Raw genomic sequence first — 18,795 nt, 5'->3', positions numbered from 1 at the left:
TTCAATATTGTAATGCATTACCTTCCAAAGTAATTTTCCCCAACACTGTTCAGGACTTGTATGGGCTAATCTAGAGCGCAGCACTGTTGAAGCAACAAAGTAACAATACAATTTATACTGCAGTTTAAATATGAATAGAAATAGATATTTTAGAAATAGGCTATTTATATATGCTCATCGGGCTTAGATTCATTTGATCAAATGTTAAATGTATGGTTTAAAGCAATTTTAATATTTATTAATTCACAAAAAGCTTTAGTGATGCTGATATGGTGTTGAAAAAAAAAACGTTGGTTAAATTTTAAAAAAAATGATTGAATTGCAGAACAATTTTATTTCCCACTACTTATCCCAAATGTTTGATTGGTAGCAAATATTTATTTATTAGCCAGATGCATTAATATTTTTGTTTCTTTTGAACAGATCCCACTACTGGCGTTTCCTGCCCTTGTGCTATTTTCTTTTATTAAAGGGCTGACATTTTATTTTTTTATGTAAATGGTGTTATTATGGTTTTACACATTTGAAGGGGTCATTTCTTCAACTATATACAGATATTGGTGAAAAAAAAGATAACTTGAAAGTTATTTTTTTTAAAAAGTATATGTTTGAGTGAAATTGTGTGTTTTGTTTTATTCTATGAAGGTCTGATAACATTTCTTATATTTCACAACATTGGTTGATACTATATAAATAAATTCAAACATAAAAAAACAGACTTGCTTTAAACATTTGAAGACAATACATATTTATTTGAGCTCTTTGCAGGTGAACCCATTTATTTAGAGAGTACTGCATGAACATTTGAAACATATTGATACTGAGATTTAATTCATTTTGGGTTATAATGACTAATCTAAGAGGTGTTCTGATGATCTTGTGTTCAGGTCTTGCGCAGGGATCGGGCGGTTTCCTCCAGTGCTTCACGAGGTTCGCCTGGTGGGGGAATCTTCAGGTCGGTGGGCTCCACACCCCAGATCTCAGTGGCGTACTCTGTAATAGTGCGGTCGCTGGAGAACTTTCCAGATGCAGCGATGTTCTTGATCACCACCCGAGTCCACTCTCTCTGATCCTGTCCAACACAAACAAACTTTACAGTTATTGATATCTCACTGAATAATTTGGCTCAAGAGACTACAAAAATGTTGATTAATCTAGTAATGAAATATAAAGTCATTGAGTGAGCCATTGAATCATTTACCATTCAATTATCAGAGTTTTGGGTGAATCCTCTTTAGGGTGAAGGACATATCTCTAACATTTGATTACTTTTTCATTTATGTTCCAAAGATGATCAAATCTATCGTTCTGTCTATCCATCTTGTCTATCATTCTGTCTGTCTGTCTATTTATCTAAGTTCCGTCTATATCTATCCATCGTTCTCTGTCTGTTTATCCATCCATCTATCTGTCTATTGTGCTGTCTATCATTCTGTCTATTGTTCTGTCTGATTATCTATCGGTCTATCCATCCATCCAAGTTCCGTCTATCATTCAGTCTATATCCATCGTTCTCTGTCTGTCTATCTGTCCATCTATCTATCGTGCGGTCTATCATTCTGTCTGTTGTTCCGTCCTATTATTTATCTGTCTGTCTGTCTCTCTATCCATTCAAGTTCCGTCTATCATTCAGTCTATATCCATCGTTCTCTGTCTGTCTATCCGTCCATCTATCTATCGTGCTGTCTATCATTCTGTCTGATTATCTATCGGTCTATCCATCTATCCATCCATCTAAGTTCAGTCTATCATTCCGTCTATATCTATCCATCGTTCTCTGTCTGTCTATCCGTCCATCTATCTATCTATTGTGCTGTCTATCATTCTGTCTATTGTTCGGTCTGATTATCTATCCATCTATCTATCGTGCTGTCTTTCTTAGTTCAGTCTATCATTCAGTCTTATCCCTCCATCCATCATTCTGTCTGTCTTTTAGTTCAGTCTATAGATCAGTCAGTCAGTCTGTCTATCTTAGTAAATTATGATTTTTATCAATTTTTCATTTTGATTAATAAAACTATCCTTAAATTAATTAGCAAAATGTTTTTAAAAAGGCATTACATTTCATAGAAAAAAATCAAATTAATAGAAAATTATTTTGTGAAAACGTAGACAAAAATCCAGAATATACTATTTCTTTATATTCTAGATATTTATATCATATAAATTATTATCACTATGATAAAACCACCATTTTGCCCAGATTTACAGACTCCAGACTACTAATTTAAAACTAAAGATTAGCAAAGGTTATAAAGCTTCACAAAACAGGCATTTACAAAACTAATGCTAATTAAATTAAGGCTGAATCTTTCAATCATTAATGTCTGATGTATATGATCGTATATAATGTGTGTGATGTACTGTTCACCTTATACAAAGCGCTGACTCGGTCTTGACACTTCACATAAGACTCATAATCAGCAAAAACTTTAAACCTGAAGGAAAGTTTTAGAGAGATAAGAGAATGTATTACTGTGTGTAGGAATTTAAAAGAAACCATGCGTGTGTGTGTATCTGTTTTACCGATCATGATGAAACAGCATGTTGATGATGTCGCTGAACATCTCAGGCTGTTTCGGTGAAAAATAGCCACTTTTAATCTGATTAATGGCTCGTTTCAGCTCCGGAAGATTCTCATAATACTGTAGTGCATTATAGCTGCGTGCACATACATACACACAGATGATTAATGTCTTCACACAAGCAAAAAGACTGACATGTACTCAGCATTCATTTCCTGTCTGATTCTCTACCCTTCTTTATCCAGCTCTGCCACATCATCCACCCTCATGCCAAAGATGAAGAGGTTTTCCTCTCCGGCTTCTTCTGCCATTTCCACATTGGCACCATCCATTGTGCCAATAGTGAGCGCTCCATTCAGCATGAATTTCATGTTTCCGGTTCCAGACGCCTCTGTACCCGCAGTGGAGATTTGCTCTGACAGGTCTGTAGCTGGAATCACTGCACATAAAAACACAGATATAAGGATATTTCTGTACTAAAAATGACCATATTCAGTGTTTTTGAGAGAATTGAGAGTATCGGCATTACCTTTCTCTGCCAGTGACACTCTGTAGTTCTCCAGAAAAATGACCTTCAGTTTACGTCCAATTACAGGATCATTATTGACCACATCAGCGACTGAAGTGATCAGCTTAATGATCATCTTTGCCATGTGGTATCCAGGAGCAGCCTGCATGAACACACATACTGTATGAAATCATCCACTACAGTTTAAAAGTTATGAAATGGGATGGGTGAGATGTCCAAAACATTATTTGGCAGGGGTCATTTCTTGGCATAACACCCGAAGGCATTGATTATTCCACATATTCCATGGTCATTTGCTAAGGTATAGACAAGTTTAAGGTCCCGTGAAATAATTTTTTATTTTATTTTTTCTAATGTTAGTATCAGTATGTTCGTCTTAATGACATCTATAAGCTAGTGTGCTCCAAAACAGTGAAAACATTTGCATTCAAAAGATAAAACTAATTTAAATCTCCAGAGCTTGCAGTTTGTCACTTAAAATAGACCACCTAAATCATACCTGTCAACATTGGGATGTGAAAATATGGGATATGCCCAACATAAAAAGGGATTCCCCCCCCCCCCCCCTTTTTAAAAAAATCCCCAAACTACTAAATACTGTATGTTCATTTGGAGCGGTTTCTTTGTAAATAGACAGTTAATGGTCATTAATATGTTCTATTATTAATATTTACAAAAGAAAAGTAAATAGTATACATTAGCAGCAAATACATTAGCAAACAGTTCAGCTTATTCAAATTAATTCTATTATAATGAAATAGAATCAAGCTATCAAATCTCATTAGCCGTTTCTTCACTGTATAACTTACACATTCTGATTAAAGAGCAACGAATGAATCTCTTATTTATCTAGATTTTTTTTGTTTGATTACATTAAATAACAGGTTTCACTTCACAAATGCACACATCTAATTTTATAATAACAGCATTTGTTTGCTTTCCTAAAAAAAAAAAAAAAAAAAAAAAAAAAAAAAAAAAAAAAACACCAAGATCGACATCTTTACATATTATTATTTTTAATTATGTGTATATGTCTGTTCAAACACGCACCAAAAACCTGGAGGCAGACCGGGTGCAGTGCAATCTGTGCTGCATCCAATGCTTTTTAATGGGTTCACCTAACCCTACCCCTCACAGTGATGTTACTAGCTCCATTGAGTGCATTGTATCTGACATTGCATCGCTGAGTGATGCAATCTCAGCTTGCATCATAAGGGCTGCATCCAGATACTATTGAGACTTTCGCTCCGCTTCAAATTGCGTGTACAGAATCCGTTTGGGGAAACAGCGTCTATTTATCACTATGAAGCGCATCAGCTGCCAGTCATGCACCGCTATATGACTGTTTTGAGGATTGCATATGAAGGGGAGACGGCACCTGTTATGAAAAGGAAAGGGAATCCCGCCGTTTCTATATTTATTTCAAAGTGTCTCCAAGCCTAAAAGCGAAAGCACAGAACAGACTCACATTTAGGTGTAAGGGGTGCCCCCTGGTGGTTTGGCAATATGGGTTGCGTATAGGGAGGCTCGGCTCTTTAATGTTTATTTGACACCCTTCAGAGAAAGACTGAACATACGGGAGAAATACGGGAAAATATCTTTATGGGATGATGGCGGGATAGAACTGTAAAATACGGGAGAATCCCGGGAAAAACGGGAGTTTTGACAGGTATGGCCTAAATAGATCAACAATTCGATCAGTTTCTCATCAAATTGACCAATCAAATGCTCTCTAGTATCTGACATGCCCCGCCCCCTTCAAGACGCTTCTCATTTGCTTTTCATTGGATGTGCTTGAGCTCAACCAATCTCACTGGAAAACAAAATGCTAGTGGCAGTTTTTGTAAAACAGGAAGGGGTTACTAGATACCCCGTCCACTCTTTGTTTCAGTTAAGATTGTCAAACATTGAATAAAAAAAAAAATGCACATTTCAAAGCACTTCACAGGTCCTTTAAAACTAGTAATGCTCTTGGCAAAGCAATATTTAACCATTTTTGTCAGATAAGAATTTGCTTTAAAGCAGTCACCACCACAGGCATAGTCAAAGACTGCGTGCCAGAAATTGTACGTATTCATTTAAATTACACTGGCATATCTAATAGCTCATAGTAACATGCTATCTTTTTGCAAATATTAAGCATATTTGCAAGTTGGTTGATTGTCATCACCTCTCTGGTAAAGCACACGTCAGTGTCCTCGAGATAACACATGAAGGTCAACTGTTACTGATTTGCTACTAATGTTTAAAAGTAGCGCATTTATTTTGAAGTGTGATCAAAAGTGACTGGAACTACCTGTGCACTTTATTGCACACTTTTCAACCAATCGGAATCAAGAATTTCAACAAACCATAATATAAATCAGTGTTTCAACCGAGTTTCTGGGAGATCACCAGCTTTGCATATTTTTTCATGTCTCCTTAACCAAACAAACCTGATTTAGATTATTAGCAGAGACAGAAAGGAGACAAAGGAGACTCCCAAAACATGCAGTGTTGATGATCCTCCAGGAACGTGGTTGAGAAACACTAGTATAAATCATTGTATTTCTGTTTTAATATTTGGATAGGGAAAAAAAATCTTTCTTTCCTGTCAGTCAAATCCTGTTCAATGTTGTCCAATGAAACTATATTCATATTAAAAGCTAAGAAATTGCTACACATTGTGTGAAATAGGGTTAAAATCATATGAAATTCTACCCTTGTAACATTACAATCTACAAACCAAAATAATGTAAGTTACATACTGTTCGGGGGGTATTTAGTGTTCTCAAAAACCTCAAATAAGTAGCCAATCGGTCAAAGGCAAACTGCTCAATAGTGTCTGGATGCAATGTCTCAGACTTGCAATGTCATACACAATGTACTCAATGGAGCTAGTGACGTCACTGTGAGTGGTGGGTGGGTGCATTAAAAAAAGCATAGCATGCAGCTCAGATTGCAACTGCACCAGGTCTGCATCCCGACCCCTCTCAAACTGCTTTAAATTATATATTAACTATGTCTTATTAGCAATTTTAAATCCATTAACTTACAGCATGACTCATGCTTGGGTTAAAATTGATTATGTACTTTAAACACAACAGCTTACTCTGTGTCCTCAGCTAATTTATAGATTCACTGATATCAAACTATTGTGAATTGATCTACAGTTTTGTCTCACACATATCCCATTGTTTATTAAACATATATATTGATATATTGAGCAATCTTGATATTCCACCCATATCTATTAAGCAAAACATCAAACTTATTTAACAATATCCATATATTGCAAATAAGTGCATGTGGGTGTGTTTGTTTTACCTTGCCTCCAATGATCACAGTCCGAGGTATAAATGGTTTAGTAGGGTGGCTCTTGATTCCTGAGTGTCAAAGTTAATTTTATCATATATTACTTTGTGTTTGAAAGAAAAAAAATGATCTGAAACTTCTCCAATTGGGAAAAAAATAAAACAAAAAAAACAAAAAAACAAAAATGAAACATATTTCAGGATAAAAAGATAAGCAAATGTGTATTTTTTTTGTGTGTAGCATACATACGGTTGTACATGGTGATGACGTGGAGGCAGTTGAGCAGCTGCCGTTTGTATTCGTGGATTCTTTTCACATGGACATCAAACATGGAGGCAGGATTTATGTCCACCTTGTAGATTTTCTCTAAATAATGCGCAAACTTCAACTTGTTGTCCTGTTCACACAAAGAAATTAACAAATGCAAAATGAATGAACTTCTTTGAAAAAAATTACTTGAAAAAATGTATACCAATTAAAAAGGTATTAACATGCATATTTTGCTAATACATTTTTTTTTAGGATTAGCCATTTGTAAATGTAATTTCTAACCTGTTTGACTTTGGCTACATCTCGGATGAAGGCTTCGTCATCAACCAGATCATTCAGCTTCTGCAGCTGAGTCAGATCTTTCACATATTCCTCACCGATGGCCTACAAACAAACACACAAAAATGCTGAAAGAAATCTGTTATAAAAAGAAAAAAAGTATGCATGTGTGCGAGTGTGTCTGGACCTCTGCGATCAGATCAGCAAGTCCTGGGTTACAGAGAAGCAGCCAGCGTCGTGGTGTGATGCCATTAGTTTTATTCTGAAATTTCTCCGGTTCCAGCTCACTGAAATCCTGGAACCTAAAGGATTATAGTTCAGTTCACTGTTAGCGATAAAACCAACGTGTTTACATCTACCTGTCAATATTGAGATTTTGGGCTTTTTTTAAATGCGTCTTCAGTTTATAGGAAAAAAATCATCCAAACTTCAAAGGCGTCAACTTTTTCAGTAATGTTAGTTTGTGTAATAAACGCCTGAGTGAATCAAATTAATGCTTTTATTTATACAACAGTTCTGTCTGGTTCTTGAATCTGATTGGTTGATAGCCGTGCAATATTCTGCCAGCAACCGCACTTGTACCGCCTCTTCACCCTTCACCCCTGTGTATTACTCCGCCCACATACAGCAACAAGCACAGAACACTCTACAGTTTGACAGATATTGGAGCTGTTGGGCAACAATGTACTTTTGAGGCTTTTTTTAGTCGAGAATGTAGTTGTTTAGATTGCAACTATGCAGTTTATTTATAAGGATAGTGTCTATTTTAAAATATTTATAATTTCTGAGAGACAGTGTGTCGGCGGCCATTAGCCTGCCAACCCGGAGTAGACCAAAGTAGACCGGAGTAGGCCAAAAAGCGACAGAGATTGCATAATAAGCCCTTAGAGACGAAAAACAGCTTAATTTCAAACTACAGCTGATCAAATCATTATTAAACAGGTCTCTCACTTTTGTATGTTGTAGTGCTGTATTTATACCATATAATTATAGTGTGTTGAGTGTGAGATGGGACTCACATATCAGGAATGTGTGTTGTGTTGGCAGAGAGAAAGAACAATGCCCGCATTTTTGAAAAAGTCTTTAAATTGCAAACACAAGAGCAATCTGGTAGAGATTGCGCTGCTTTTTCTCAGGGTTAATTATTGTGATATCCTGATAGCAACAGAGAAATAATGTAAACTGTAATAGACTGTAATATTGTAACGTTAGGGAGATATCTCTGTAGACTGCCGCTCAGCCTTATAATTTTAAAATGTGAGCAAAATCGCCTGTTTTGTCATCACTTTAAACATTACGCTAGAGAATCATTCAAACACTAGCTCTAAAGTGACGTTGGTGAATTAGTAACAGCTTCTGCTGTTCTGACATCAGCTGCAGATGTGAACGAATGGTGGAAGTAGTTCCTAATACAAAAGAGTTTAGACTGTGTTTGATTTTTTCTTTTTTTTATACACACGATTATGCCGTCAAACTGTTGTATAAACACAATAATCACACTCGTAGCAGTGCTATGTGGCTGTATATAGTCACGCATGCCTCCCACCAGTGCCGATATACAGCCACAACGCACTGCTACTCATGTGATATTGCTCATTTAAATTACATCTAATTTATTAATAAAACGTATTCTAGTTTTCAGTGTTTTGTGGGATATTTAGTGTATTCTGACCTAGAGTATCCTCGAATTCAGAGGTTACTGTAGGTCAAACTATACAGATTATTAATCTAAATTAATTTATATTTAGGCTACAAGTAGAAACAAATGATTTTACAAGAAAAGTGTCTTGTGTACTCTTAAGATATCTATCGGTGCTCTAGATCGGACAATTTCAGATTGTTGAATGAATATTTTTCCGCATAAGATGATTGTTGCAGTCATGTATTCACAATGGTATGAACCGTTAAAGGGGTGGTCAAATGTATATTTATAATATCTATTATTTTAATTATTAATATAATTAAGATACAGATCAAAGCAAGCTATTTCTCACTATTTTGTTTTGACATCCTTCAGGGGGATCAATGGTTAATTAGCGGAGTCATTCCCGCCCAAACCCCCCCTGTAATTTTCTCTTAAGTGTCAAAATTAAATTTAATCCTGACTTCATCCAATGTCATGGAAGAAATGTGTGCAAATTTCATTAAATATGACATAACTTGCATATTTAAAGTTACGTAACATTTTACATCATTTGCAGTGGAAAAATTGCAAATTCTAAATGCAATCAATCAGCTGGTGATAATTATTAGTTTTTTTAGTTAGTTATAGAGTTTATTGCCATGTCAATGGCTGTTTCATTGCAAAGCGATACATTTCTATAATACATAAGTTCATAACAATAAAAAAGACATCAACAACAATACATAGTACAAGATAAATCTAAAGTTTAAGATTTGCTTTTAATAAAAATTCTAAAATTAAGGATTCACATTTAGACATTTTTCTTTTAAAGTCTCTCCAGATTAAATAAAATGCTTTCGCGTAACTTTAAAAATAAGGCACTGCACAAGTATTTTACCTGCTGTGTCTTGCCTTAAGAAAGTAATCATCAGTGAAATATTATTATGAGAATGAGTCTTACACGTCTCTCTTGATGATGTCAGAGTGAATCTTTGCTACTCCATTGACTTTGTGTGAGCCCACAATGCAGAGATGGGCCATGTTCACCCGCTTCCCTCCTCCCTCCTCGATCAGAGACATCCTGCGGATTCGGTCCATATCCTCTGGAAACAGAGATGCTATATGCTACACACACAGACAAGAAAATACACATTCAAACACACAGGCAACACACACACACACACACACACACACACACAATAGATGTGGATCCAGGATGTGGATTTATGTACACTTTGGGGTCAAAGTAAACTAAACCTGTTAAATATGGCTAATTAAGGGGTGCTCTTTGGAAAAGTGATTCAAACAACAGAAGCTTGAGGCACTTGAAAAGTGAAACGATTAAAAATCAATTATTGACATGGCTATTATTTAAGAAAAGAAAAAACCTGCACTACTGTAAAACTAAAGTGGACACTGGGAACATTAGAGCTGTCTTCAGTTGGACAAGTGCACTCACATTCAGGTGTATTAGGTTGATCTTGTATATGATCTGCAGGTGTCGCGGTAAAAGTTTCTCCATCAGGTCAACTGGCCAGCGTTCCAGAGCCTCTGGCAGAACTGTGTGGTTTGTGTAGGCAAACGTTCGCTTTGTGATATCCCAGGCCTAGACACAGAGCAACTTATTTTGAGGAATCATGTTGCCTTCAAAGTTAACAAACTGTTACAAATCTGCATCATTAAATAAAAGATTCATTTATACCGATACGGTACTTATTTTATGCATAAATAAAGTTAGTAAAAAATAAATAGTAAATAAAATAAATTGCTTAGTAAGATAACAGGCAACTGCTTTTTATGGTGCTTTTTTTGGGTTCAGTTTTGCTTTGCAAACTTTGTCAGTAAATTGTTTGTTTGTTATTATGGTTACTCATTGCTTGACCAATTTGCAAGGTTTGGTAACCGAAGGCGTGTTTTTACAACCAAAATATTTCAATTTGACTTGTGCTGAGAGGCTGCTGAGTTTGAAAATAAGTAATTGTAGTTCTTTGTACTATTTTACATTAATTTTAATATTTGATTCATGTGCTTTTGTCATTTATGTATTAAATCTCTAACTTATAATCTTTTCAGCTTTTTATTAATGTAAGATTTTTGATCAGCTTACTGAAATTTTATTTCAGCTAGCTGCCATTAGGCAAGGAGTGATAACCGGTTTCAAGGTTTACCATGGTTTGGAAAAGTCAAGGTTTAAATAAAAAAAAGAAAAAAAAAAACAGCAAAAATTCTGTTATCGCATTTAGGCCTGCTATGGACCTGAACAGTTTAGAGGCTTTAGTTTATGTCCAAAGAAAAGCAAGGGATCCAAAGATGCATTTTCAAGATGTAAAGAAATCTGAATCTTATTTTGAAACAGTCAATTAAATGAACTCAATGATTTATTAATTAATAAGCCTGACATGTTTACAGTTCTAAAATACTTTCAATGTTCCTAAAAATTATATTGTGCTCAATGGTGAGGAAAAAGTTGTTGTTTTTACCAAGACATTTAAAAAGAATTTGCTTTCAAGCATTAATTACAATAATTACAATAATGTGAAACCATTCTAGAGTTCACACTTAGATGTTGCTTGATATTAATAGCAGGTTTGGAGAGCTGTCCTGGGAGAGAACTCTGAGCTTGGAGATAATTGAGCCAGGGTCAATGAGCATGTAAGGGCGTCCGAGATCAGGTAGTTCTCGAGAGCTCCGCCTGGTAAAGGAGGAAAGGGGGAGATGGGGTGGATGGGGGGGGGGGGGGGGGGGGGTTCTTCAAAAATGATGATATGGGAATAAGGCGAGATGGGCTATTTATTGTGAGTTTGGAATCTGATTGGTTTATTAATGATTGCCACGGTCAATCTTTCACATGCTCCTCTTGAAATTAGTTTGTGAAACTTCACTTAATCATTTACACAGATTTTAGGTTTAGTTTACAATAACAGCAGTACATTGATTTATTTAATCTTTTAACAGTAACTGTAAAGAGAAATTAATATATGTTTATTAAATTGATGAATTAATGAATTGTTTATAATAAAAATGACTACATTTCTATTAATGAAAACATTTCCATTAGTTTAATAAAAGTTTTAGATTACATTAATAATGATACTCACTTCTGGATCTTTTTCCTTTTTTGTGAGCATTTTTAAGATAAATTTGAACATTTCATATGCACACTGAACAGATCTGTATGCATGTTGCATCATTGTCCTATTATTTGTTGGCACAGGAATATATAAATGAGTGTTTCATGAATTATTTATAAATCTTACTGTGTCCCAGTCAAGCTTCTCAATGTCCACAAATATCCGCATCAACTCAGGGATGGCCATAGCAGGATGAGTGTCATTCAGCTGGATGGCAACCTAACACACAAAACACAAACCTTTAGAGCATCACATTATGCAGAGCACTAATGTAGTGACTGGCGTGGGTAAGAACTGCATGTAGAATTAAATACATGCTTTGAAATGTCAAATAGTTGCATTGAGGCCAGAGAATGTGCATTAAAGTCAGACCTTATCAGGGAAGCTGTCAAATGACAACGGTCCAGAGGAGTTTCTCTTCGAGGTCTTGAAGCGTCGAATCACATCTTGTAAAGTCGCTGCCACCACAAAATATTCCTGCTTCAAACGCAGCTCCTTTCCCTCAAAAAACTACAAATCACAGAAAGAGGAGTCAAAAAACTACAAATAGATGCAATAGAGTACGTTCAAGGTTAAAGTCAACTGGATAATTGAAATCTTCAAGCCCACAATAACTAATGGAGATTCATGCAGTTTAATTACATAAAAGCCATATAAACCTTCAAGGCAAAACAAAAAATATGTACTGTAACTTACATTGTCATTTGGATAAAGCACACGCGAAATGTTTTCTGCCAAGTTACGGTCCAAAACTGCCTGAATGTAATCACCCACGTTAACTGCAAATAAATAAATCATTTTGTATAAACAAGCAACAACTAATTTTTCTGGAATAATTAAAATCAGAAAATAAATAAATAAAATTTAAATAGGGCTTGATTTCATCCATGCATGCAGCTCAAACACTATTCCAATCTAATTTTATATACTATTTTTATTTTATTATATCTTGATAAATAGTTATTAAAACCTAAAATTAAATTATTGTTGTTACTGTAAATCAAACAATACTAAAATTATAAATTTGTTTTAATATTTTTTAAATCATTATATTTTAGTTATTGCAATATTTGAAACATTTTATTCATTTTATTTTAAACCAAACACACAAAATATTAAAAGAATATTACAATATTAAACAGAAATTAATTAAATCGAACGCATTTGCTTCATGGAATGAGCTTCAAGATATACTTCATATGAAATTTGTATCAACTATTGCTATATTTAAAAAATATATTTTAAAGACTGTCAATTTAGAACAGTGCATGTTTTAGCAATTGATTATGGTTTATACTATTTTTGTGTATGTTTGTGCTGTGACATGTATTGTCTATTTTTTGTAACTCTGCCCTATGCTACCTAAATAATTAAAACTACACAGACATACTAAAATGTCAAAAAATACTTACATTTTAAAATTAAAAAATAAACCATTTTCACAAATAATTATAATTTATAAATAATTCTACACTATATTCAATCAATAATTAAAATATTAAGTAACATTGAATTAAACTATATTGAAGACTGTATTTTCTTGTAAAATCTACTCCAGACATTTTTATATCGCTAATTTTATCTATAATTTGAAAAATATATTTTAAAATTAAATCTTTTTTTTCAGTGCATTAAGGACATCAAATCAAATTTACTGAAATCCTGCTGGACACAATGAATAACAACATCTGCCATAAGCATGAATAAAAAAAAAACAATTGTAACCGTTTGAGTAAAAAAAGACTCACAGTCTTTGAGGTTGAAGTCATTGGGTGCGCGTGCAGACCACAGGCGCATGGTGTTCACTGTATTGTTCATGTAGCCTGGGATTGGCGTGTCATATGGCATGGCCAGAACCACCTACACAGCAAACACGCATTACAAACCTGAACAGAGTAACATGATGGAATCTAGTGAGTGTGTATTTGTTTGTACAACCGCACTGATACCTGTGTGTTGACCCATTTTGGCTCCTTGCCCTCCTCTTCTTCCACACAACCATAGAAATGCACCGGCAGCATGAACTCAGGACGGGCCTTTTCCCATGGGTTACCATACCTCAACCAGTCATCCGCCTCTTCGACCTAACAGACACTTACACTGTTAGTTATTTACCAGGCCTAAAGATACTGTTCCGATTTAGTTTTTCCATGACATTTGTCAGGTTTTAGAAAGCTCCTGTGTGCAGGACTAACTTACACATCTCATTGAAAGACTTCTGTCTTGTTTTGATTAGAATTTTGACTGTTGTAAAAGGCCGTTCACACAAAGCACGATAAGTATAATAATAAAAACATGATTCAGAAAATCATTCTGAACGTAAAACAACAGCAGAGTTAAGACCAATGCTATAACAATAATGATGTAGCCTAGTGGTCAGAGTGCCGACAATCGCAATTAAAATTGCATGGTAAAAGATTCAATTTACTGTGTGATATGACTAAACAGTGGTCATAAATGCCTATTGAGTTCTTAATTCATAAGACAAAACAGGCCATTCGAGAACACTGTACTCAAATCTGGGGCAGGTGAAAGTTCAAGTGTGTGTATTTATAAAATTAGCCTTTCTGCTGCACAAACAGAGCATTATCATGGTGCTTCTGCAAATAAATTGAGCCGCTTTTTCTTATCAAGCTACAACTGCTGGCACAAGATCCCCATTGGTCCAGTATTATCAGCTGTGTGACGAGCTCACATGCACCAGGCCACTGACCACAAACGCAATGGACTCCTGGCCCACATGCATTGATTTTTATGCAGACACTGCAAACAAGGTCACATATATGAGAATGCAATATGAATTGCGTAAAACTCAATGTAACTCAAAAATCTATAAATAACTTATAATAATAATAATAATAATATTAATATCAATAATTAATATATACAGGGGGACTAATAATTCAACTGTATGTGCTAATATATTTTAAAATCTCTATCAATACATTAAAGCAATTTTTTTTTGCATTTTGGAATATAAATTTAACTAATAATAATTAAATAATAATTTAAGCATATGTAACTAAAACAATTTAAATATATTTCTTCTCTTTTTTGTGTATCCTTAAAATATATATGTGGATAATGGTTGAGAATTACTCTAGATAACAGTAGCAGATCATCACAATTTACAAATATTCAGGAAATCTGGCTAATTTGGTCAGCCATCTTATTCACCTGCCAGCCATCTTTAATCTTCTGGTTGAATATTCCATATTCATATCGTATCCCATATCCATACGCAGCCAGACCCAGAGTCGCCATTGAGTCCAGAAAACATGCTGTGCATCACACACACAAATACATTTCAATATAACTTGTATCATGATATTATTTGTTCAGTGTATTTCAGAGAGAAAGAATCCGAGACCTGCTAATCTGCCCAGGCCTCCATTTCCTAATCCAGCATCCTCTTCCATCTCCTCCAGATCCTCCATGTCCAAGCCCAGCTGGAAGGAGAACAAGAGGATTACAGACTGATAGGCAAACACAAAGACAGACAGATGAGTGTTTTTGTGCTCTCTGACCTGATAGATGGCCTCATCACAGGCGTTCTGCAGACCCAGATTGATCATGGTGTTCTGGAGCGTTCGACCCATGTAGAACTCCAGTGAGAGGTAATAAACACGCTAAACCACACAGAGGATGAGGGAAAAAACAATTGTCTAATGAGAAATGGAGTGTTCCAGAACTGTGCATTGTATATTGTGTACATTTTGTTTAATTAAATGGCACTGTGCTTCCTAAATTTAATCATTTATTTAAAAAAAAAAATTATCATTTTGAGAATTTTTGACAATTGGTCAGAGTAAAAAATATAGTAAAATAAGTCAAATCAATTGTTGTGATTTGTTTTTCTTTTCTCAAATTAAAACATTGGTATTAAACGGTTTAAAACTTCATATTAACATGACAACTTTTTTATTTTAAGCAAAAAAAGGCTCTAATTGACAACTTTATTTTAAATTGACAAAATGTCCAAATTTTTTTATTGAAAACATTACTATATCGTTTATTAAGCAAGAGTTTTATTATTTTGTTAGTTTTTGCATTTAAACTTTTCCAGGATTGAAAAAAATAAATAAATCTGTCAAAAATGAATCATAGAAAACCCTCTAAAATAAATGTTTAAATAAACTTCACATTTCCTTAATATTTTCAGATTCTCATGACTTGTTATTGATCACAGAAAGGAACTTATTTTGCATCCATAGTACTTGTCGTGCATGATGGCTTTTCATTTTATAGTGGTTTCATTTAGTGTAAAACTATTTTAAATTTCACAAATTTTAAAACCTTTCTGGGACAGAAATAACAAAATAAATCAAATAAAATGTACATATTCGGATATATCCAAGATACTCATAACTTAATTGATTACAAACAACTGGAAACTTTTTTTGTTTGCATTCATAAAATCTGTCTATAATGTATGATGGTTTTTTTAATGAAGATTTTTTTTCTTTTAAAAGCTCAATTAGTAAAATATACATTAACATTATTAATATTGCATCAATTTTCATAACTTCTCCAGTGCTGGAAATCACAATATACATTTAGTAACCAGTCTCACTATTTAAATACAACCGGTTAGAGGAGACTGGGGATGAATGCAACAATTTTTCTTTAGCACCTAAAACTACCAATTGTTTTTAGCTACATGACTGAAACTTTTAGGCAAAGTACCCAACAATTCAATAGTCAATTAAAAATTCTTAAACCATAATCACTGCCTCTGTGAGATGATGACAAATACAAAGTGGTCATTTGTTACAACCTACCCCACGACTGGGGTAGGTTTAGCACATACTGGGGTAAGTTGTAACAGGTAGACAAAACGCACAAAAACTACAACGGTGCTTCAAGTGATATGCCACAACAACAGTTTTAATGTAAATAAATGACTGCAACAATACAATATATGTGAATATTGGAAGTGTATGTGCATATTGTGTGTGTTTGTGTGTTATTATAATTAACAGTAACAAAAAACCCAAACGAAAATAAATCAACAAAAAGGCTTTAGAAGGGTTCAAGTTCATTTAAAGGACACGGTTATAAAATGATAAAAAGTAAATATCTACTGCATAAGTGACTGACTACTCTGTGCTCACCTTCGGGTCAGCTTCATAGCAGAACTGCTGTGTGCGGATCCAGCGGCCCACCAGGTGATCGCGCACCGTGTGCGACAGCGCGAAATAATAATCCCGCGGCGTCGCGACGTTCCGGTCCTTGACGAGCGTGAAGTGCAGGTGCCGGTTGAAGCCTTTCTTTAGCTCGGCCACATTCTCCACACCGACGATCCCCCTGATGCTGATCTGCTTGCGCTTCTCCTGGTCTGTGAGAGGAGTCGCCATCCTGAACAGCAGCAGACACACAAAGAGGCGACCGGCCCCCCAAAACACTTATATTTATAGGAGGAACGAAGGGAGGGACAAACATTCTCTGTCTCTAATTGGACTTGCTGAACTTTTCTAACTATCGTACACGACGCGAAGTCCACACTTTTATCCAGACCTCTTAAAGGGATAGCTCAGCCTCAAATTAAAATGTTCTCAGAAAAAAAAATCTAAAAACATGCAAGCATTGATTTCCATCGGATTTTCCATAGGATAAACAAATACTATGATAGTCAATGGTTGCAGGTTTCAATTTTTAAAATAGCTTCTTTAGTGTTCAATAAAAGACAAGCAGGTTTTGAACAAGTTAAGGGTGAGTAAATTACAGAATTGACAGTTTTTGGGAAAACAAATCCTTTAAAACGTGCAAAATAAAAACTTGTCATTGTTTACTCAACCTTTACTTGTTTTAAACCTGTTTGAATTATTTTTTTGAACAAAACAACATCACTTGGAACTAGAGAACAATGCATGGGACTTTTTTTTGTGTGCATTTTTTCAATTAGTTGCTGGTTGCGATTGCAGATGGACAACATGGATTATAATACTTTATTTATACAAAAGGACCCCAGATGGTGGATCGATTTTCATTTATGTGTGAACTATGCCTTTAAAGAATCGTGTAATATATATATATATATATATATATGCCAGTCACTCCATAAGTTTCATAACATTCTAATATACTTTTGCAGGCATGACTCTATCTGATAAGCCCCAAAACCAGAGTAAACATGAAGATACTTTTACAAACAGTCCGAGAGAATGAATCTAATGATTTTACCTTGAAAGCAAACCATGAACAGGCTGAAAATACTGTTGGACTTAAATACTCTGAGGTGTAATTAAAGGAACAACAAACAGGTGCCTGCTAATTAGGGACCAAGGAAATGAACAAGGAGCAAATAAAACACGGTTATAGCAAATACGGGAACAAGAAAACACAACAATCTTTAGAAACGAGAAGAGTTCAGTTATCAGTGAGTTATTATTGGGTAAATTTGAAAGGTCAAAGTCAAGAACATCCAACACTAAAATCACTAAAGTCATGTTAGGAAAAAGAGAGCTGGGAAAATTAAAGTTTTGGATGGATATTGTTAAAAAAAGCAACAGAAATGAAAGGGAGTCAAATAAATATTAGTCCTACTGTACCTTTACCAGTAATTAAACCTTGGTTACTACCAGACGCAACAGAAGATTTTACACTATTATAATAGAGAAACAAGGATCAGTCATTTATTCATTCATTTTCTTTTCGGCTTAGTCCCTTTATTAATCCGGGGTTGCCACAGCGGAATGAACCGCCAACTCATCCAGCACATGTTTTACGCAGCGGATGCCCTTCCAGCTGCAACCCATCTCTGGGAAACATCCATACACACTCATTCACACACACTATGGACAATTTAGCCTCCCCAATTCACCTGTACTGCATGAATTTGGACTGTGGGGGGAACCAGAGCACCTGGAGGAAACCCACGCGAACACAGGGAGAACATGCAAACTCCACACAGAAACACCAACTGACCCAGCCGAGGCTCGGACCAGCGACCTTCTTGCTGTGAGGGGACAGCATCTACTGCGCCAGAAACAAAAATAAAGAATGTAATTTGTTTTATGTAAAGAAATGTTAAATATGTTAAGATATATCGACACCTCAAAGAGTTTAAATAGATGTGGTCTTTACAGTTTCATATATCTGTAAGGAAAAGAATTAGTGATGAGGTGTCGGCATTGTAATCAG

General features: G+C 35.0%; 1 protein-coding gene across 1 annotated transcript; it reads right to left on the bottom strand.

The window, feature by feature from the left end:
- Positions 1-731: 731 nt before the first annotated feature.
- pygl (phosphorylase, glycogen, liver) lies at positions 732-17,033 on the bottom strand. The gene is made up of 20 exons (XM_056470985.1): positions 16,767-17,033; positions 15,180-15,281; positions 15,023-15,101; positions 14,830-14,933; positions 13,602-13,736; positions 13,401-13,512; positions 12,349-12,431; positions 12,025-12,162; positions 11,779-11,871; positions 9,981-10,127; positions 9,483-9,646; positions 7,085-7,199; positions 6,901-7,002; positions 6,598-6,745; positions 6,361-6,419; positions 3,055-3,196; positions 2,757-2,964; positions 2,527-2,661; positions 2,372-2,438; positions 732-1,072 (listed from the first exon to the last, which is right to left on the bottom strand). The coding sequence occupies exons 1-20, from the start codon at positions 17,007-17,009 to the stop codon at positions 884-886; spliced, it is 2,565 nt and encodes an 854-aa protein (XP_056326960.1). The 5' UTR covers positions 17,010-17,033; the 3' UTR covers positions 732-883.
- Positions 17,034-18,795: the final 1,762 nt, after the last annotated feature.

Source organism: Danio aesculapii, chromosome 13 (assembly GCF_903798145.1).
Source record: "Danio aesculapii chromosome 13, fDanAes4.1, whole genome shotgun sequence".
Lineage (NCBI taxonomy): Eukaryota > Metazoa > Chordata > Actinopteri > Cypriniformes > Danionidae > Danio > Danio aesculapii.
This window is presented reverse-complemented; position numbering and strand designations above follow the sequence as displayed.

What these genes read in the sequence shown, in the direction of transcription:
- pygl (XM_056470985.1), bottom strand. Translation starts at nt 17,009, where the DNA reads ATGGCGACTCCTCTCACAGACCAGGAGAAGCGCAAGCAGATCAGCATC. An exon ending in ATGTAGCCAAAGTCAAACAG is followed by an intron (nt 6,746 to 6,900) that starts GTTAGAAATTAC and finishes TTGTGTGAACAG; the next exon opens with GACAACAAGTTGAAGTTTGC. An exon ending in CGTCATCACCATGTACAACC is followed by an intron (nt 6,420 to 6,597) that starts GTATGTATGCTA and finishes TTTGACACTCAG; the next exon opens with GAATCAAGAGCCACCCTACT.